Source organism: Kogia breviceps, chromosome 2 (genome assembly GCF_026419965.1).
Source record: "Kogia breviceps isolate mKogBre1 chromosome 2, mKogBre1 haplotype 1, whole genome shotgun sequence".
Taxonomy (NCBI): domain Eukaryota; kingdom Metazoa; phylum Chordata; class Mammalia; order Artiodactyla; family Physeteridae; genus Kogia; species Kogia breviceps.
In genome coordinates, this window is record NC_081311.1 from 37,799,009 (window position 1) to 37,821,838 (window position 22,830).

The following is a 22,830-nucleotide window of genomic DNA, read 5'->3' on the forward strand; positions in this document are numbered from 1 at the left end:
ACATGGGCTAAAATGTAGCAACAGGATAATCCACACTGACTCACAACTTGCTGAGTCATTATATAACTTTGCTCTCTATGACTTCTTGACTGTAGCCTGGGGTGAAAATAAAACAACTCTGTGTGTGTGTGTGTGCTTGTACACACACACATACATACATAAATTATAGATTCACATATACATGACTTTTTATATATAACATATTAAACTTAAATATATATTAAAAGAAAGTATGACTTAAGTTTACCAGGGGAAACATAGATTTTTAAAAAACAGAAACAGTGGGCTTCCCTGGTGGCGCAGTGGTTGAGAATCCGCCTGCCAATGCAGGAGACACGGGTTCGTGCCCTGGTCCGGGAAGATCCCACATGCCGCGGAGCAACTAAGCCCGTGAGCCATGGCCGCTAGGCCTGCGCGTCCGGAGCCTGTGCTCTGCAACGGGAGAGGCCACAACAGTGAGAGGCCCGCATACCGCAAAAAAAAAAAAAAAAAAACAGAAACAGTGCTCTAAAATCTCACTACATATCTAAATCATCTGTTTCCCTTCTCCTAATCAATATGCGTCTCTGAAAATGATACTACAGTTACTTTCACACCAGAAGGGATGGGAAAAATAACAATACTTTCCAAGGACCACTGGTGTCAATCATCACCGCTAAGGGATTCACACATGTCTTTACTCCTTTGTTCTTCAGAACTCTTTGGGGAAAATATTATTATCATGCCCATTTTATTTTATTTTGACATTAATTTTTTATTGAAGTATAGTTGATTTACAATGCTGTGTTAGTTTCATGTGTACAGAAAAGTGATTCAGTTATACCCACATATATATTTATTCTTTTTCAGATTCTTTTCCTTTATAGGTTATTGCAAAATACTGAGTAGAGTTCCCTATACTATACAGTAGGTCCTTGTGGGTTATCTTTTTTTTTTTTTTTTTTTTTTTCCGGTCGCACCACGCGGCACACAGTATCTTAGTTCCCCGACCAGGGATGGAACCTGTGGCCCCTGCAGTGGAAGTGTGGAGTCTTAACCACTGGACCACCAGGGAAGTCCCGGTTATCTATTTTTTATATAACAGTGTGTATATGTTAATCCCAAACATTTTATAGAGGAAGAAACAGAAGTTTTCCCTTAATATCATTATATAGGAGAGCTGCCAACTTCTCTTTTACCCAGTTGGCCCAGGAGGTACAAAGATGTATAAAAATACTTTCCCTGCCCTTAAGCGTCTTTGTCTCAAAGCACTTTTCTGCCCAGGCTGTTTAGGATCCTCGCAGCTCCCCGGCTGGGGGTCCTCCTGGGTATAAACATCTGAGTGTGGTCAGCAGCCACTGGCTGTCCTTGGGAGTTAGGAGTTGATCTCCGTCCATGGAAGCATCTCACTGCAAAGACCTCGGAGTCAAAGATTTAATGCCTGTTTGGTCCAGAAAATCCAAGCCTCCCCTGGTCTCCTCTGCCCTGTAGCTTCAGCCAATTAAGATTAATTAATACTACAAATAATACGAGCTGGCATGTGCTGAGTAACTGTCATGACCAGATCCTGCCAAGCCTTTTATATTAGGATCTCATTTTATCCTACAACAGCCCTATGGATTGGATATTCTCACGGCCTTTTTACGGATGGAGCAACCGAGGCAAGAGTGGTTAAGGAACTTACGATTGTAGTGTTGTACTTCACATTCACCACCAGAGGGCGCGAGCTCTCCGGTAAAGAAAAGGGCGTTTAGAACGGTCTCATCTGGAAACTGGCGTGGCCCGAGGCAAAAATCAGGAAAACCTGAACCACCCACCGAATGTGCATTAGTGAAATGTTCTTTCCTTGTGAGCACCCAGCCGCAGTGCCTAAGCACCTTCTCCCAGTCATAGATCAGTAACTCCTCCCCTTCATGCCACAGATGCCCATGACTTGGAGGACTGGACAGGTGGCAGCATCTCTTGATGAGCCTCACGTGAATCTCCAGAGGAGGTAAACCCAGCAACAAGGCAGGTTTGGCTGCTTCATGAGTCCTCTTCTCTCCCCGAACAATAGCAAACCACACTCTATCTAACACTTCTCCTATGACCACCAGTTTTCCCAGAACGGGCCCAGACAGCCCCTGAAGATGACATGTGTTTTTAATAACATTGATCCACATCATGCAAACTTTGCTGCGAGCATATGGACAGAAGGAAGCGCTATTTTTTTCAAAAGGAATAATTCTCTGTTGTCTGTGCGGCATCATTTGTGTAGTCAGGCCGAGCTTGAGTATTTTTAGCAGAATTTCAAACATACAACCTGGAAAAGAATTTGCAGTTCCCGCAAGGGAGGGGGCTGTCTGGGCCAATACACTCACTGACTGCAACTAAGCTTATTCAAAAAGATCGGACAAAAAAAAGAGAGAAGGAGATGGGACAGCTGGGGACGTGGTTCTTCTGCATCAGAGAATGAAAACCAGATGTTTAAGTAATGTTTATTCCTGGGAGAACCAAGTCAATTCAGGTAATGTTTGAAGGGGACATACTAGAGATACAAAGAACAAGGTCTGTCTGTATGGGACTTACAATCTGTGGGGAAAATGGACATTAAACAAATAGCTAGGGTGCATCGTGAGGATTACAAAAGTGGAAATATACGGGGTATGAGCTCTTATGACCTCAGGGGAGGCCTCCCTGAGGAAGTAGTGCTTAAGCAGAGGTTTACAGAGTAAGAGATAACTAGGAAAAAAAGCAGGCGTGGGCTTCCCTGGTGGCGCAGTGGTTGAGAATCCGCCTGCCAATGCAGGGGACACGGGTTCGTGCCCCGGTCCGGGAAGATCCCACATACCGCGGAGCAGCTGGGCCCGTGAGCCATGGCCGCTGAGCCTGTGCATCCGGAGCCTGTGCTCTGCAACGGGAGAGGCCACAACAGTGAGAGGCCCGCGTACCACAAAAAAAAAAAAAAAGCAGGCGTATAGGGAATGTGTTCCAGGCAGAGGCCCAGAGATGGGAGAGGATGCTGCATGCGCAGAAAAGAGAGCACAAAGAATTGAACCCACACATAGACTTTAGAAGTACGACTATACTTGACTATAATTTTCCAAAGTAGAGTTCATAACATTTTCTCTGTGAAATGTCTGTCTTGAAATCAGACACCGATTACAAGCTATTAAGGCAACGCTGAGTGAGAACTTTGTTATCTCCGATTCACTTGCCATTCCCGAGCATTTTCTCTTACAGGTTAAATCAATTCTTCATCTCAATTTCAGAAATGTATCTGGGAAACGAACACCCTAAAACCACCATCTCTCACTCTAATTTGTTCCTGATGGCTCCGGCTATTCCAGACTGTTCTTTATGTGGCAACTTCATGCCCCTTAAAGATGGAAGGGAATATAAATGATTACCATTTGCCTGATTGGTTTTGTAACATGTTATCTTCAAGGAAAACAGATATGACACAGGCTCCTCTGTAGAGTAGTTCATGACAGTTTTCAGTGGCCTAAAGCTCAGGGGTCCTTAAGCAAGTTTCCTCTTGTTGGAGAAAAAGCACTGTAGTTACACCAAATCAAAAGATGTCCTTTTCACATTCTCATATTCCTCTTAGATCATGTCTTCTATTTCTTTCCCTGCGCATTCAGTTTTTGAACCTTATTCCTCAGTCCTTTCCTTGGATCACTTCTTTCCTCCCCACTTTAGATCTCTCTGCATCTGCTACAATCTAAAACTCCTTAAGAAATGGCCTAAAATCATTGAACTTCAACCTTACTTTACGAAATGGCATCACCTACTCAGACTTAAATATATTAAGCAGGTGAATCGTATCCTTCAAATTTAGAACTAGCCCTCATTCTTAAAAACAGAAAAAGTTGTGATTTCAGATGGATGTTCTGATGTAATATTCTTGTGAATTCATACACCACTGCATTTAATGAAAAGCAAAGTAGTATTTTAGAGCGCTATTACTGTGGCTCTAGTTGGTTGCAGCCCAAATAGTTGACCATCCTTGATAAAATAAAATTCTGCTTCTGAACTTGGTGCTGGTGAACTTGATAAAAGGCCTGGGACTGGTCACCCACAACAGTAAGACTGTGATGAGAGTGGGTTCTAGAAACCTCAGGTGCCTTCATCATCACCTCTGATTTTATTATTAAAAGTTGGCTTTAAAAGAATTAACTTAATAATGTATTGCTCTGTCAAAACTACAATGAGATATCACATCACATCTACGAGGATGGCTATAATAATAAAAAAAATAAGTGTTGGCAAGGATGTGAAGAAATTGGAACTTTGTACATTGTTGGTGGGAATATAAAATGGTTTAGCTGCTGTGGAAAAGGTAAGCATAGAACTACCATGTGACCCTGCAATTCTACCGCTAAATATATATCCAGAATTGAAAACATATACTGAAAGAAGTACACGTTTGCACTTGTACAAACTTGTACAAACAAATAAGTACATGCATGCTTATAGCAGTGCTATTCACAATAGCCAAAAGGTGGAAACAACCCAAATGTCCATTGATGGATGAATGGATAAACAAATTGTATACACATACAATGGATGAAAAGGAATGCACTGATATATATGTTAAAATGTGGATAGATTACGTTAAGTGAAAGAAGCCAGACTCAAAAGTTCACATATTTTATGATTTCAATTATATGAAATCTCTAGAATAGAAAAACCCATAGAAACAGAATGCAGATTGATGATTGCCAGGGGTTGGGGGAGGGAAATGGGGATAAATGGCTTAGTGGGTAAGGGGTTTCACTTTGGAGAGATAGAAATGTTTTGGAACAAGATAGAGGTGATGGTTGTACAACACTGTGAATGTACTAAATGTCACTGAATTGTTCACTTTAAAATGGTTAATTTTATTTTATGTGAATTTCACCCCAATACATTACTTTTTAATAAAAAAATTAAAATTATGCATTGCCCTGGAAAAAATGTCAGTAAGTACAAAGCTTTATTGCTGAAGAAAACCCGCAACATCAGTTAATTCACACACCTCATTTCTGTAGGTAATGAAACCTTGCCCGAAGTCAAGAATAGAGTAAATTTCTTCTGGTTGTTTATTTTTCTTGTTCATCAGCCTTCATATTAGACGGACACAAAATGGAGCTTATTTTTTGAACAAGCTATAAACGCTTTTTCTTGAAAATTTGAAGAGAGGAATTTTAAACATCCTCTTGGGACTCAAGAATACAGATTCACCACTCATTACATTGATACATCTGGGACGCACCCAGACAATGACTAATTTGAGTGCACAATTTTAGTTTTTCACAGTCAACGCTGGTTAACTCGATGCAGATGAATAGTTAATCCTCCTTGATAGAGGTAAAACAGGACAAAACTAAACTAAACTATTTGTCTCCATTTGGTTTTAGAATGTCTTTTGGTGTAGATAATGTCCAAGACATTGACTTCAAACAAATTAAGTAAAGCCGGCCTGCGGTCTACAGTATTCTAATCCTACCCTCTCTCCCCCAGGGGCCTTCTCCATTTTCCTGTTTTCTCTTCCTCATCCTCTGCATCTCCCCAGACTAACTAAACTAAAGTTTTTGTCAGCTGCCCCCAAGAAAAATATATTCTTGCCTTGTGAAGAGCCAAGATGTTAGAAAAGGAAACAAGTTTCTTAAAAAAAACAGAGAAGAGTTCTTTGCATATTGGTGTCTTCACAATAAATAACAAGCTAATGTCTTCTAAGAATAAGGAGCTGAAAGTTTACTTTTCTTCCTTTATCTCTGCCAAATACATGACATTTCTCAAGCATCCTTTTCACAGAAGACATTCGCTTGCTAGAAAATTCTTCAAGACATGCTGGAAGAGAAACATCTGCTTTCCACATTTGGGAGAACTGTAGCTGGTTTTGCAACAGAAATTTCGATATAAGTCCAAACCGTTATAATAAGGCAGTTTCCAGCATGACCGAAGTGGGTGCAGCAGGGGATGAATTGGGGGGAAAGATACTGAACCAGTTCTAGGATGTGGCCTTAACTGATACTGTATCTCAAATATAATGCCATTTTTTCCACAAGTAAAATTCTACTAAAAAGAAACCAAGAATAACTTCAGCAGCTGAGAATAATCCACAGATATCCTGCTTTGCTCCAAGGTCTATGGAGAAGAGAATGATTTCTGCATGACAACAAAGAAAGTCATTTCCATTCCATCTCTGAGGAAAAAAGAAAACAAATTCAGTAAATATTTTTTGAGTATTATATTAGTTTGCTAGGGTGGCCATAACAAAATACCACAGACTGGTTGGCTTAAACAACAAAAATTTATTTTCTCACAGTTCTGGAGGCTGGAAGTAAGAGATCAAGGTGTTGGCCGATTTGGTTTCTTCTGAGGCCTCTCTCCCCGTAGAGGCCATCTTCTCCCTGTGTCATCACAGGGCCTTCCCTCTGTGTCTGTGTCCTGATCTCTTCTTGTAAGGACACCAGTCACATTGGATTTGGGCCCCCTCTAGTGGCCAAATTTTAACTCAATTACTTCTCTAAAGGTTCTTTCTCCAAATACATTCGCATTCTGAGGTACTAGGGGTTGGGACTTCAACACGTGAATTCTGGGGGGGACACAGCTCAGCCCATAACAAATACATACCAGGTGCCAGGCACTGAGTACAAACAGACTAGCATTCAAAACCAAAGGAAATTCTCAATACTCTGTAATGACCTATATGGGAAAAGAATCTAAAAAAGAGTGGAGATATATATATATATATATATATAAGTAACTGATACAGTTTGCTGTACAGCAGAAACTAACACAACATCGTAAATCAGCTATAGTCCAATAAAAAATTTTTTAAAATACAAAGGAAGCTAGTCCAATAAAAATTTTTTAAAAATACAAAAGAAGCTAGTCCAATAAAATTTTTTTAAAAAATACAAAGGAAGCTTAGGCGTAATTGGTTCATTTTCTACAGAAGCACAAATCTGAAAAGAAATGAACTATCTTTGCCTTCGAAGGTAAGGAAGTGGCAATTGGGGCCCTGGAATGGATTCATATTCAAAAGAGGGAGCTGCACTGCCTGCTGGGAATGAGATCTTCCAGAGGAAGCTCTTCCAGGGAACAGCTATGGTCATACACACACCCACTCACACACACACCCACACTCATACGGGCCTCCACGGTGACTCACGTGGGCTCTGCGTACGGCCAGCCCACCAGCCCTCGGTGGCGTGGCCACATCTCTGATGGCTCCTCTTTCAGACACAGAACATCAGGAACTCATTCTTCCACGCAGGGCGAGTCATAGATTTGCAGCCTCCAGGAGTCCTTCAGCTCTCTGACAAGGTCCTCCTGGGAAGTCTGGTTAGTTGGGTTTGCACCTGGCAATAAGAAAACCACACGCCCTTCAAGAGCAGCTTTTCGAACTTCGTCTCAGGTCTGAGATTTTGCTTCCCCTTGCAAGGGAATAAAAATGCCGATAATGCCCCACTCCTTTAGGGAATATGATATATCTTTTTAATGAAAAATGAGTTCCCTTCTAATTTACTATTCAGAAGCGATATAACTGGCTCTGAATGCTCAGAGTAGCTCTTTGTATTCTCTCCAGAAATCTAAGAAGCCAAATGTTCTTGGCTTTCAATTGAGTCCTTTCTATCTCTAGGTACCATTCAATGGCCATAGTTTTTTCATCAGATACCTCTCATTGGACATCCTCTTGGTCTACTACTGTATCTTTGGTTTCCACCCTGAGGATATCATTCATTTCTCAACTCTCCCTAGTCCTGACAGTCATGGTTACTTGAATAAATTACATAATCTTTTCCTGTGATCAAGTGTGTCAGAATATCATGCTGTCCTTAAGTGCTAAGACATTGAGGACAGCATCATTCGGGGGAAAGTGGGCTGTCCGTGGAGCCAGGCTCGCAGAGTTAATATGACCTTAGCTGTCGGAGACTATAGACTCAAGTGCATTGGGCAGGCAAAGCTCTTGCTTCTGGAGGCTGGGACCTGAACTCTCCAAGCCTACAAGTTGTCATAGGCAGAAACAAGTCACTGAGCTGCCCACAGTAGGCTCTTTATGAATGAGAACTAGAGTAGAAGCTAGGTGACATGATACCTGTATTAGGGAAGAGACAAGTGGGGGAGGAATGTTATCTCGTCTAAGCACAGAGTGCAGGGAATATTCCTCTTAGGAATACAGAAATCCTTGAACTAAAAAGTGGATGCTAGTACATGCAAACAAGATCATTTAGGCAACTCAGATATAATGCCAGGAGGAAAGCAAAGTCTGGGAAAGCTGAGGTTGGCACACAAAACATTGGGAAGAGGGAAGGTTAGATCGGATTAGCTTGACTTCCATTCTTCTCTCCTTTTATTTGGGCTACATTTTCTTCATAATGTTTTCCTACCAATTCAACTTGCCAACATACTCCATCAGTCCCCCATTCCTTCTATTAATCTATTATCTTTTGATCCAGGTAAATGCCTTCAGTATCTGGGTACCAGTCACAAATTCCATTCCAAGCCTTGGTCATATTATAACTCTGTATTTATGATACCCTATTGAGTTTAAACATATTTTTCTTCCTATTCCTTGTGCCTTGGTTTATATAGATACTTTTAATTATGAATGTTCTTTCCAAATGCTTTTATTTATTCTTTTTGGTTGAGAATTATCAGTACTTCCTATACCTCATTTCTTCTCCCTGTCATCCCTATTGACTTTCACAGAAATAGGCTTTACATTTCCATCTGAGCCTTTTTTTATTCCTCTCTCAAGTGTCTCTGCTGTTAGTCCTCTAAATCAAGTTAATGAATCATCGGCTATCTCAGGCCCTCTGACACCTGATCCCTGAGTAGAAGCTCAGGGCTCTGGTCTCCTACACTAAAATTGACTACAGACTCTGAGCCAGGATTTGCTGACACTGAAAACACACGATGGGCTCAACTGTCTGCAGCCGTGTTTCTTCTCACATCCTTCTTCGACCACCGCAGGGAAAAGTCTCAGAAACATATGGCCTGTCTTGGAAACACCCTGGTACTCAGAATTTCTTATGTGGAACTACATTTTACAGGAATAAAAATAATACAGCAAAACATCTAAAGCTCTGAAAACACATGCAGAGATCTCTAAAACTACCAGACAGTATAACTTTTAAAAATTGTGAATCACTATGTTGTACACTTAAAACTTACGTAATATTGTACACCCACTATACATCAAAAAAAAGTTTAAAAATTCCAGACATATTGTTGTTTATGGCACAATTTATTATCTGGTCATAGTATTTGGGCACATGATAGGTATTGATTTAACTCCATTGTAACCTCTCTTGAGACAAAGCAACCCAAAAAGAAAGCTTCAAAATGTGCGAAAGTAATAAATATCAAACTTTCTGATCTAAAATGTATAAATATAAAATGTCAGTCATTTCTGGAAACATCTTAAGAAAATCCAGCAACCACAGGTCCATGGGTAAGTGTCTGGCGTGGACGGTGCTAATCTTCGGAACATATCACCTCAGATCCAGTACGATTATTTTTATGTCTTTTACCAACACATGTTTGCATATCTAGGAAAGAAAAAATTGGCTTTACCTCATGATGTTAAGCATGATTCTCTTTAGGGAAGGAGTATGAATTTCCTAATTTAAAATGTTTCTAATTTTAAAAATATTTCCACTCAGAACAAATACAATCATATGCATTCATTTTCAACAACAAGAAAATGTTTACAAAAGGTGCAAGTAATTTTCATTTTAAATAAATTCTAAGTTCAAAATACTGTTTCTCTGATGTCACAGCCAGGGAACAGTCAAGCAAACAGAAAAAGATGTACTCAAACAATGTTACTTTGGGGCTATACAAAGCTAATCAAAAAAATAGGATTACAGTTTTCATTGAACTGTTATGAGAAACTAATTTGGCCATATCAAGCAGAAATAATTTAGGACACATTTAGTATCATTTTCTTTAATAATCATTTGCTTGCTGGGACCCTGGAGAAAACTGTTAATTGTTTAAGTATCACACAGATACGTAAATGGAAAGGAAACTTTTAATCAACTCTGCTACAGAAATACTGTCATTCTTTTGTAAGTAAAATAGTAATGACAAGAAATCAGAAGAAAATACAAAGATTGATTAATTTTATGAGATAAGAAAATTCCAAACTAAGCAATAAAGTGTTTTATCCTATATTATATTGCTACTATTTCTCTCCTTAAAAAAAAAAAAAGAGGCTTATGTGTTTTATAACTGGAAGTCTCTACCTCTTAATCTCCTTCACCTATTTCACCTGCAAACCCTCTGGCAACCATGCATTTGTTCTATTTATGACTCTGTTTTGTTTGTTTTGCCTTTTAGCTTCCACATATAAGTGAAATCATACGGTATTTGTCTTTCTCTGACTTATTTCACTGAACATAATACCCTCTAGATTCATCCACGTTGTTGCAAATGGCAAGATTTCATTTCTTTTATGGTTGAGTAATATTTCATTGTGTATATATGTATATGTGTGTGTATATATATATATATATATATATATATCACATCTTTTTAAGCCACAGAGGTATAATATATAGCATAAGGAATATGGTCAATAATATTTTAATAACTTAGTATGGGGAAAGATGGTTACTAGACTTATGATGATCATTTCATAAGGTATGAAAATGTCACTATATTGTATACCTGAAAGTAACACATTACATCAACTGTATTTCAATCAAAAAAAAAAAAAAAAAAGGAGGGGGTGAAAAATAAACACTATGTGCAAAAAATAACCAACGTTGTCTACTCACACTGAACAGCCTGGGGTCCTTGGTGTGTGGATGAAAGCCCTTCTTTTTACAAGCAGAAACCTCAAGCATGCCAGCATTGGTGAGCCTGAAGATGCCGGTGCTAAGTTTCAGAGTGAAAAAAATGGTACAAAAATTAAGGATCATTTGGGCTTTCCAGATGCTTTCATTTGAATGGCACAAGCATACATATTCTTCAAATGGAACGGAGAAAGAAACGACAAACTAAAAATTTTACAGTGATTTTTTTTAAACCAGTGTTGTGCTGACGGCCTAGAGGAAGACTGAAGAGACCAATGCTACTGCCAAGTGCCTGAACTGCTGTGTGAGACCTTGGGAGAAAAGCTGAGACCCCATAGGAGGAAATTACAGGTGATGGATATTTCTAATTTCTCTAATACATGTGCATCTCATTTTATTGTACTTCACTTTATTGCACTTCGAAGATACTACATTTTTACAAACTGAAGGTTTGTGGCAACTCTGCATTGAGCAAGTCTACTGGAGCCATTATCCAGCATTTGCTCACTTCACGTCTCTTTGTCACATTTTGGTAATTCTCACAATATTTCAAACTTTTCCATTATTATATTTGTTATGGTAAAGTGTGATCAGTGATCTATACTCGCTGAAGACTCAGATGATAATTCGCATTTCTGAGCAACAAAGTATTTTAAAATTAAGGTATGTACATTGTTTTTTTAGACATAATGCTACTGCACACTTAATAGTCTACAATGTAAACATAACTTTTATATGCACTGGGGAAACAAAACATTCATGTGACTGACTTTATTGTGTCAGTTGCTTTATTGTGGTGATCTGGAACTGAACCTGCAATATTTCTGAGAAATAAATAGCATTTATAGCTGCAGAAAATGTTTGCTGAGTTGCTGGCTGTGGTGTCAGGCACTATGCTAAGTAAGCCCTTAATGTGGACTATCATCTAGTTTCACCTTCACATCAATCTGTGATGGATAAGTATCAGGGATGAAGAGACAGGCTCACAGTGGTCAGGTATCAAACCGGGATTCCAATATCAGTTTGTCTGACTCCTCTGCTCATAATCATGCTATGATAGTCATTGTGTTCCAAATTTAGGAAGGTTTTTGGAGATAATTAAGCTAAGGCTGGGAATTTTCTTCTCTCTTTTTTTTTTTTTTTGTTTTTGGCCGCACCATTCAGCATGTGGGATCTCAGTTCCCAGACCAGCGATGGAAACGGTGCCCCCTGCAGTGGAAGCACAGAGTCCTAACCACTGGACCTCCAGGGAATTCCCCAAGGCTGGAAATTTTCTCACAGCAGAAATCATACAATAGAACTAAGATCTCAGACGGCAAACTGGAATAACATCTGCTTTATCCACTTCAAGGTCATGTAAAGAAGGAAAACCAGTAATTCTACCACAGAAAGGACCTTAAAAGGCAAAAGATGGCAGACCTACAAGTTATGGAAGCCAGCAGGCACCAATCTCTTCTTCCCAAGGGCATGGTTTGCCTACTTATCCAAGTGCTACAACCTGGTGTGTGGACACACTTGAACCTAGCAGACCCAGACAAAGCCTGGGTCTTTGAACCCTCTCAATAGTCACACTTACTCTTTATGCTTCGGTGAACAGACAATGGCAATGGCCTCTGGCAACATGAGCTGATAAGAGCAGTGAGTGTGGAGATCAACACTGGATAAGAACGCAGTTTGGGTTGGATGTGTCTATAAAAAGAAAAGAGGACACTCTTATTGGACCATCCTATTGACAATCAATAGCTGAGTGCTGGCCAAAGTCAGAGCCCATGCCAAGAACAAACTCTCCTTATTTGCTTTTTCTTTTTTACCATCATTAATCAAATGAGGATTCTGAAAATGTCTTGCTGACATCATCCTTCCCTTTATGCATCTATGGAATAACTACGACTCTGAGAAGAGGTTCTTGGGAGTGTTTACATACTTTGTGCTTATTGGGAAACATAAAACTGAAAATTTGCCAAAGCCTTTACATAGATCTTCATTTAATCATCACAACTCATCTGGGAGATACTTAGTGTCTCAGTTTTACGTACGAGGATCCTGAGACTCCTTTAAGGAACTTACTTGCAAGGAGAAGAACCGTGACTGGAAACCCAGATACTTACACACAACACCATGGACACAAAAGGAAAAGTCTCGCTGAACAGTCCACACTATGCTGGTATCCCTTCATGGATCCCCATTCCCTACAGATGAGGGAACAGAGCTCTCCAAGGTGTTGAAGATGTTTGGGACTCATCTCGCATGACGGGAGGGAAGGGGAGACTGTAAATTAAAATAGCTGGGCTTCCCTGGTGGCGCAGTGGTTGAGAGTCCGCCTGCCGATGCAGGGGACACGGGTTCGTGCCCCAGTCCGGGAAGATCCCACATGCCGCGGAGCGGCTGGGCCCGTGAGCCATGGCCACTGAGCCTGTGCATCCGGAGCCTGTGCTCCACAACAGGAGAGGCCACAACAGTGGGAGGCCTGGGTACCGCAAAAAAAAAAAAAAAAAAAGAGCTGTCTTCCAGGTTTGGGGCTATATACAGACCTGTGTTTAGGAGAGACAAACACGTGCACCCACATGATTTGTAATTCACAGCAAACCCCAACCACCCTTGAAAACGGGATGCGACCACTTAAATCATGTATCCAACATTCCCATCATGCTGGGTCCTGGCTCCATCGCTCTCTAGCTGTATGAGCTCCCTTAGCTGTATGACACTGCAAAGATTCCATAACCTCCTCATGCCTATTTCAGCAATTGTAAAATAAGGATAATAATCATTTTCTTCATGGGATTGTTATGAAACTTAAATGAGATGATCCATGTAAGATTCTTAAAACAGTGCCTAGCACAGAGAAAGGAATCAAAATCATTAGCTTTTATGATTGCTGTTGTTATTGCTTTTTATTGTAATGTTGTCATTTTTTAAATTTCATTTTTATTTTATATCAGAATATAGTTGATTTACAATGTTGTGTTAGTTTCAGATGTACAACAAAGTGATTCAGTTATACAGATATCCATTCTTTTTCAAATTCTTTTCCTATATAGGTCATTACAGGATATTGAGGAGAGTGTCCTGTGCCATACAAAAGGTCCTCGTTGATTATTTTATATATAGTAGTATGTATATGTTAATCCCAAACTCCAAATTTATCTCTCTCCCCCTTTCCCCTTTGGTAACCATAAGTTTATTTTCTGTCTGTGGGTCTATTTCTATTTTGCGTATGTTCATTTGTATCATTTTCTTTTAGATTCCATGTATGTGATGTCATGTGATATTTGTCTTTGTCTGGCTTACTTCACTTAGTATGACAATGTCTAGGTCCATCCATGTTGCTGCATATGGCATTATTTCATTCTTTTTTATGGCTGAGTAATATTCCATTGTATATACGTACCACATCTTTATCTATTTATCTGTCAATGGACATTTAGGTTGCTTCCATGTCCTGGCTATTGTAAATAGTGCTGCAATGAACATTGGGGTGCGTGTATCTTTTTGAATTATGGTTTTCTCCAGATATATGCCCAGGAGTGGGACTGCTAGATCATATGGTAGTTCTATTTTTAGTTTTTTAAGGAGCCTCCATACTATTCTCCATAGCGGTTGTACCAATGTACGCTACCACCAATAGTGTAGAAGGGCTCCCTTTCTCCACACCCTCTCCAACATTTACTGTTTGTAGATTTTCTGATGCCCATTCTGACTGGTGTGAGGTGATACTGCATTGTAGTTTTGATTTGCATTTCTCTAATAATTAGCGATGTTAAACATCTTTTCATGTGCTTTTGGCCATCTGTATGTCTTCATTGGAGAAATGTCTATTTAGATCTTCTGCCCATTTTTTGATTAGGTTGCTTGTTTTCTTTATATTGAGCTACATGAGCTGTTTGTATATTTTAGAGTTAATCCCTTGTCAGTTGCTTCATTTGCAAATATTTTCTCCCATTCTGTGGGTTGTCTTTCCTTTTGTTTATGGTTTCCTTTGTTGTGCAAAAGCTTTTCAGTTTAATTAGGTCCCATTTGTTTATTATTTATTTATTATCTTTATTTTTTCATTACTCTAAGTGGTGGATCAAAAAAGATCTTGCTGTGATTTATGTCAGAGAGGGTTCTGCCTATGTTTTCCTCTAAGAGTTTTATAGTATCCCCTTTTACATTTAGGTCTTTAATCCATATTGAGTTTATTTTTGTGTATGGCATTATAGAGTATTCTAATTTCATTCTTCTACATGTAGCTGTTTTACACTTTTGCCAGCATGTCTTACTGAAGAGACTGTCTCATGTTGTCATTATTAACTAGAGGGCATAGGCCCATAGAAACCGCTTCATGCCTTTACACATAACTATGATCTGTTGAAGAAATGCAAGATTTCAAAACCCCTTTCTACTTTATTTAATAAAATGAAGGTAAAATCCATTGATACCTACTTATAGAAAGATAAATGTTTGGCAGGGAAAAAACAACTATTGGTCTGCAAAGACCTAGATCAACTGAAGAATAGAAATTAACTTTTAAAGCCCAAATCTTTAGTGAGGGCATGAGTGGGAGGGTCTGACTGCCTGTTACCTGATTCAGTGAAGACCTTCTATTCATACATAGAGCCTTCTATGCCTTTATGAAATAGTAAGAAGTGTTCAAAGAAGCTCTAGTGCTATGGAGGCAGCAAGCAGATTGTCAAACAGACAAATCACTCTCCCTTCAACTTATTTCCAGACTGAATGCACACTGTTAAGACATTCTGGGGCTTCCCTGGTGGCACAGTCGTTGAGAGTCCGCCTGCCAATGCAGGGGACATGGGTTCGTGCCCCGGTCCGGGAAGATCCCACATGCCGCGGATCGGCTGGGCCACTGGCCCAGTGGGCCATGGCCACTGAGCCTGCACGTCCGGAGCCTGTGCTCCGCAATGGGAGAGGCCACAACAGTGAGAGGCCCGCGAAAGACATTCTGTTGTTTGTTTTTGTTTTGCTTTCATTGTTTCTGTTTTGTGTCTTTGTGTTGCACCTTAAGATATTCTGAGTCCTTCATTTCTGCCAAGAGGAATCACTCCAGCTCCAATAAGGACAGGTCTCCCATGGGAGAATGGTGCTCTAATCCCATGCCCCGATTCGATGGAGATAAAAATGATGCTGATGGTAATGACGATGATGACAACATCAGCAGCTGATGCCATTTATCACAATTGAATAACCTGCAGGCACTGAACTAATCACTTTTCCATGAATTAATTTTACAAGATGAGATGAGTGCTGTTATTATCTCCATTTTACCAGATGAGGAAACTGAGCTAAGCAGAAGAGTAAATAACATGCTGAAGGGCATAGAGCTAGTTAAGCTGAGATGTCTAAATTGAAATCCGGATCCGTCTGATTCTGATTCAACCTTTCTTTCCTATGACCAATTTATATCCAAAAAATGTTAGCTCTGGAATTTGTTGCTATTGTTATGCCAATAAAAAACATCACAAAAAGTCATTACAACCACTGAAGTTTAGAAATAAAACATGTTACTGATTTCATTGAACCACAACAATCTGACATGGTAAAATTAAGAAAAAGCAAAGTCTTAGGATTCTAAAATTATGCTAAATTCATTATTTAAATGACTTCATTATTGCATACATTATATGTACATGTCATAAGGGAAAATCTTTTGTTTCTGATCTGGGAAATATTTTATGAGATAAACTAAAACTGACTTTTCAATATAAGTGTAATTTAACTGTCATTCTTTCTCAGTTTATGTTACAATTGCTTTGCTACAATTTGTTTTCCTTTAAAATGCATTCTTGTTACAGAAAATTACATTAAACTAAATAATGCCTTTAAAATTACCCAATTTCTAAGCAAACAGTAAGGTGCATACTGGTAAGGAAAACAAACAGACATACAGAAAATTTTTGCAAAGTCTTCATTATAAATAATTTCTTGTATTTGAGAGGTGGTTTATAGTTTTCAAAGGGCTTTCACATCTAGTATGTTGCTTATAGCTCACACAAATCGGTGAGGGAAAGAAGGCATTCATTAGCCCTAACTGGATCAATGAGGGAACCTGGAAACAGGACGCTAGGAGTCCTGATCGAAGGACTGTACAGGCACACAGTAATTTGCAGGTGGAGCTAGGACTAGTCTCCTCTGCCCTCTGAATTACAAAACACCAAAAGCTTGGTGACTGTGTGTGTGTGTGTGTGTGTGTGTGTGTGTGTGTGTGTGTGTGTGTGTTGAGGTGTGGGTGAGGATGTGTGCCCTGCCCCTCCTCAATACTTCTCTATAAAGCAAGTAAAATAAGAAATGGCTCCCTCTCACTCTTCAGAGGCCCTTGGAGGTCCCTAGGATGTGCCCAGGAAACCCTGACTAGCACCTCATGCCGTGAGATGACTTGTTCCTACCCCAGGCCCAGATGTGAGAGACTGAATGGAAAAATGTCCCCAGATAGATGAAACCATGGATAGGAAAAGTACCATATCATCACCAAATATCATAAGCTACAATACTCTGAGTTCCTAGAAAAAATGTGCTAAGAAATTCACTGACATTATCTCACTATCACATGAAGTCCATTATTATGGTCCCCACTGTATGGATGATAAAGCTGATGCTCAGATTGCTTAAATAACTTGCCAACATTCCTATAGTGAATTCTTAGCAGAGCTGATACTTAAACTCATGTCTTTTGATTTGTAAGGCCTTTCCTGCTCCTATGGTGGCCTGGTGGATGTTGGAACCCAATGTTTTTGGCCCTACTCCGTGGCTGTTTATACAGAGACGCATACATCCTTGGCCTGTAGGGGAGGTGAAGTGGAGGGTAAGGTCCCTGTTTGATATGTACAAACACCTTTTTAAAAGAGACCTTTTCAGAAATTTTCCTAAAATAGTTTACTTTAGACCCACAGCCATGGGAAAGAGAATGTTAATAATTGTCTAATCATATTAGTTAAAAACCTGCCTAGGTCTCCATTAGACTACATAAAATCATCAAAACAAGTCAGCTGATTTCCAAATGTTCATCTCTCTTTCAACTTGGGATGGTAGGAAAAAGCATACTATAGCCCTCTCCAAATCTGGATTTGACAGATGTAGACACGGCCTAACATTGAAGAAAATGCTTTAAAACGATGACATTTATTACACTTGAAAATTTTAAAAATAAGAAACTATTTCTTAAGCTAAACTTCCTCCAGAAGGAAAACAGCCCGCCAAAAAAAAAATAAAATAAACTGAAACCCAAAAGGTGAAACGTACATGGATCCATCCCAGAGTGAGGAGATTGTGTTGATCCTGAACACTGAATAATTCTTCTACATTCTCCACGTCGCAATAGTCTGGTCCCGCAGACTGTTTTGGCACGATTAAGTGGGTAATAGTAAATTCATTATGCGTCTGAAAAACAAATAGCAAAGAGAATAATAAGCATCTGACAGAAAAAAAAAGCCTGAGTAGGAAGTATAATGTTTTGACAAGACCGCTTACATCATCAATCTCCCACCCCAACCCATCGCAATTCAAAAACAAAGCCCCATGCTTGAACACGGATCATCTGCCAAAAATTTGAGAGTCAGTTGTTTGGAGGCTGAAACCCATTTGCACAATATAAAATGTATCATAAATAGGAATTAGCATCCTGGGCTGTTCCCTGGAAGTTTAGCTAATAAATAATGGTGTGTTATATTACATCTGCAATGGAAAAAATCAGAACAAAACAGCAGCAGGTTTATTTGGTGGGGAGATGCTAATTAAATAATTTTGTGGTTTGACTGAAGGACATTTCTAAGGTTTGTGAAGGTTGATGGTCTTGTTTTTAGTTTATTAATTGTTATTTAATTTTGCGTGAAGATTTACGATTTTCTTCTACTATGGGAGGGGTGGAATTCACTGGGATTTTTTCATAATTAAGGTAATGTTTTGGATTGGCAATCAGATAAAGAGAAAGGAAAAACAAATTGCCCCACCCTTAGGTAAAAGATCAGACTTGAAAGGAAGAGGGTTGTAAAGTAGTGATAGGATCCTCAGAAAAAAGAAGTTTGTGTGGTGAGGAGCTGTCCATCCTTGCACAGCACCATCTTGTCTGTAGTCTTAGGGCACTTCTGCAAACTGGGCCCTATTCCTTTGGCCTTGATTACAACACTTCTCTCCATCCCAGTCCCTCCTTTTATGGCTAACTGTATGTATTCTAAACGTATGTAGTATAAACAACGGCTTTCAAGGAACCCCTTCTTGACCCTCCCAGGCAGGGTTTCCCAGTTACACCTTCCCATGATTCCCTGCACTTCCACTGAGAGCACCCAGCTCCATTTATAATTAATCATCTCTCTGGTTCTTTCTAAGCATCATGTGGCAAAGACTGAAGCTGTTGTAGGCGACTGAATGCCTGTCTGATGAAGGAATGAATGAAGAATGAATCAATGAATGAGTGGATCAAACTAAGTACAACATGTGGTCTTGGGGAAGAAGCATCCATAGCATACTGCCCCCTGCAGGGCAAAGAAGGTGGCTGTGGAGAGGAGATGGCAGGTCATTCCCCTTTACTTGTCTCCTGTGTTTCTTCTGCCCTGGGGGAAACGTGATGATTCAACACTGGAATACAGTAGGAGAATGTGTGTTGAATGAAACATCTTATTCAGTTAAATAACAGTTCCCAAGTAAATGTTTAGGGATGAAAATGTGCCTGCACTTAGAAATACAAACTGATACCCCACAGAGGGTACAAAGGCACTTCCAAAGAAACACTGTTCCTCTTTCTTGAAGTAGGAAATTAAATGTATATTCTCTCTTTTATCTCCTTCTAGTCTGATATTGTCTTTCATCACTTATTTCTGATAAAATCTTCCATACTTAAATATGACCTGTGCTATAAGATTTCAGTTTGTTGGAACTGCTGCCTTAAAGAAAACAACAAAACCCTAGCTTTATTCTGCATGTATCTGAAAAAAGGTGGCAAGATTATACCTACCACAGACAAAAGCAGGTTGAGTTAATTATAGGAGTATATGTGAAACTAACAATTGCAACGGAAATTTGATCCAGAAAACTAGATGGTTCTGGAAATCTGAAAATCTGAAAGCCACCCTTTTCCTAAACAAAGATTTAACTTACGGTTTGATTAGTTCTTTACAATAAACTTTTATAGTATCTCTGAAATTTTACAATCCATTTTCTAGAAGGATAATTCCATTAATAATGACAGTAGTTTTACGAAATTAATCTATATTAGGTTAATTTCACAATGTTTACGAAACTTAGGGTGCTTTTGTTCTGCTCAGCTTATCACAAGAAAGCCAGCTCTACTGAAAGTATCCTGTGCAGGGAAGATATGAAACAAAGACCATACCAGTTTCCCACAGAGTATTCCACAGGTTTCTATTCCTCTCACTGTATTAGATTCTGCCAGGAGCAGAAATCTGTGGCAAAGATCTCTTGATAAAACGACGTATCTCAGTCCTTCAACCACTAAATCTAAGAAACAGAAAAGGGAGAAAAAACAAAAGGAACAAACCTTACATCCTATCCTTCAAAACTGTTTTTAGCGAGTGACTGCAGGTAAATATAAATTTCAAAAATGAAATAATCAGGTGCTCCACTTTCTGTATTTCATTTTAAAACTTGTAAAAGTGAACATTGACTAGAAGGAAGGTAAAATTACCCCTTGCATATAAATGATTCAAACACAAGTGGGAAGGTGCAAGCACTTTTACACCTCTGTGCCTTATATCAACTATTTACATGTATGTGTGTGTTTTCTTTTGGCACAAAGTGCATAGGCTGCATAGACTACATCTCATATTCTATAAGTGGTAGGATAAATCTTTTTGTGTGTTTGCCATGTGTTACTTATATCTTATGAAAGTTGGTGATCATTAGGTAAAAGCACCATGTTTTTGGAAGTAACTGGCAGTAGAGTAATTTATAAAATGGTTGCTTATCACAACTCTTTCAAAATAAATGGAAATATAAATTCCACTTAACAGTGTCTGCTGGGAAATTTTCCCGTTTGGTTTCGGAAAGCTGCCAGCACTGATGTAGCAGTCCAGGCAGCACTAACTTTTGGCAGAAACACATAACCCCCTTGGAGGTTAACACCCATGTGTACAGATCCTCCCGGGCCAGGGAAATGCTAAATATTTAAATTTAATGACTAAACAAGGTTCTGAACAAACAAGTTTTCCAGCATCTTCTTTCCTCTCCAGTGTGTTTACCTTTAGGATTCAGTGCTTCTTGGTCAAAATACATGAAAGGAAAAAAAAATGCTCGGAATTTTGCTCTCTTAAAATCTCTGTACCACGATCAAATACAGTGCTGTTTATTATGGAGTCTCTGTTCTACCAGGGGGTAAATCACGTTTCCTGAATTCTGAGGTTACATATAGCAAAAGTCAGGTGCTATTGTCATTCACATCACATCATGTAGGGGAACTACCACAACTAACAATAAAATGAGGAGACCCCTCCCAGATGTCACAGAAATACGGTTCCATTAGAGGGGATTCCATGTCTTGTGGGGTGCATTTCCTCACTTACTCTGAACAGCACTTAGAGTTGCAGCTGGCTTTAAGGCCCTGTTTACGGGAGGCGAGTGGCCAGCGTAATTGGTTGCATCACTTTTATTAGGCTGATCTGCAAATACATTCAGCAAGGAATTGTTCTGGTGTGTGGAAAAGCAGGACAAAGCACTCCCATCAATCTGCTCTGACTGTGCTGGAGTTTCCTGGCTTCGCATCTGACTCCGGGCTAATTCTTGCTTCTTGAGCTGATCTTCGAAAAACAAGAACTGCTCCGATTCTAGCTGCTGCTGGCGCATCTGAGCGATCCGCTTCCTTTCTGCCTCTATCAATCTCTGATGCTCCAGTTTTTTGAGAATTTCAGCTTTATATTTGTTCTAAAAAAATGTGGTTGCCAGAAGAAAAGGTTAGTTTCCAAGGCAAAAGCATCAAACTGGGATTAGACAGTTTCAATCTTCTAGCAGACGGAGAGACACAGCTAGATACTGCGATATGCCCACAGGGACACTCCTGAGACTGCCAGGAAAATATATAACATCGTGGCAAAAGCCCCTTAATCTGATTACGGGAGCAGCCTAAATCCACTCATATTTTACCAGAGACAGGCCAGGACAATCAAGTTCCCTCCACCCTCCTGTGCTTTTTTTTTTTTTTTTTTTTTTTGGTATGCGGGCCTCTCACTGTTGTGGCCTCCCCCGTTGCGGAGCACAGGCTCCGGACGCGCAGGCCCAGCGGCCATGGCTCACGGGCTTAGTTGCTCCGCGGCATGTGGGATCTTCCCGGACCGGGGCACGAACCCGTGTCTCCTGCATCGGCAGGCGGATTCTCAACCACTGCGCCACCAGGGAAGCCCCCTCCTGTGCTTTTAAATATTAGTAAATCAAAGTCAGGATTGTCTGCACAGCCTGACTGATCAGACCATACCTCAGAAATAGTTATATCACCCTGGACTGCACTGTCCAATATAGTAGCCACTAGCTACATGTGACTATCTAAGTTTAATTAAAATGAAATGAAATTAGAAATTCAACTCCTCGGTTCTCACTAGCCACATTTGAAGTACCACAGGCTAGTGCCTCCCATATCAGAGAGTGCCAAATAGAGCATTTCCATCATCACACAAAGTTCTGTGGGACAGTGCCACCCTAGAACCTTTTGCATTTGACTCTATAACTCATACTGCTGCAACTTTATGGAGAAGGGGGAATCACTAACCAATGGTTCTCAGAAGGTGGTCCAATCAACTCTATCAGAACAAACCACTAGGAGTTTTGTTAAAAATGAAGATTCCCAAGCTCCCCAGTCTTAACAAAAATATCCAGGCATTATTAAGTCAGAGAATAAATCTTTAACAAGCTTCCCAAATAATTTTGATGAAAACTAGACTTTGGGAGCTACTATAAGGCAGGGGTGGGGTGGGGGACAGAGCTCACAGCAGTGTAAACTTACAGCATATCAGCTTACACTTTGATATGCACTCTGGGTCTTGTTACAGAGCAGACTGGCCTTCAGCGGGTCTGGGGCGGGGCCTGAGAATCTGCATTCCAACAGGCTCCCAGGTGATGTGAGTGTTGCCTGTAGCAAAGGCTT

The 22,830-nt window shown here is 39.8% G+C and overlaps 1 protein-coding gene across 4 annotated transcripts in view; it reads right to left on the reverse strand.

The window, feature by feature from the left end:
• Nucleotides 1–7,162: 7,162 nt before the first annotated feature.
• Nucleotides 7,163–22,830, reverse strand: part of STAMBPL1 (STAM binding protein like 1) — a 46,041-nt gene continuing 30,373 nt past the window's right edge. For 3 of the 4 annotated variants that reach the window (XM_059053293.2, XM_067025090.1, XM_067025088.1), the window contains 6 exons: nucleotides 21,260–21,617; nucleotides 20,074–20,198; nucleotides 17,988–18,125; nucleotides 12,331–12,443; nucleotides 10,737–10,836; nucleotides 9,181–9,503 (listed from right to left, as the gene is read on the reverse strand). In XM_059053293.2, coding sequence (XP_058909276.1) covers nucleotides 9,447–9,503; nucleotides 10,737–10,836; nucleotides 12,331–12,443; nucleotides 17,988–18,125; nucleotides 20,074–20,198; nucleotides 21,260–21,617 — 891 coding nt within the window. In that variant the 3' untranslated portion in view covers nucleotides 9,181–9,446. Of the gene's footprint in view, nucleotides 7,311–9,180; nucleotides 9,504–10,736; nucleotides 10,837–12,330; nucleotides 12,444–17,987; nucleotides 18,126–20,073; nucleotides 20,199–21,259; nucleotides 21,618–22,830 lie in introns of those variants that run through there. The other variant, XM_067025089.1, reaches the window with a different exon arrangement.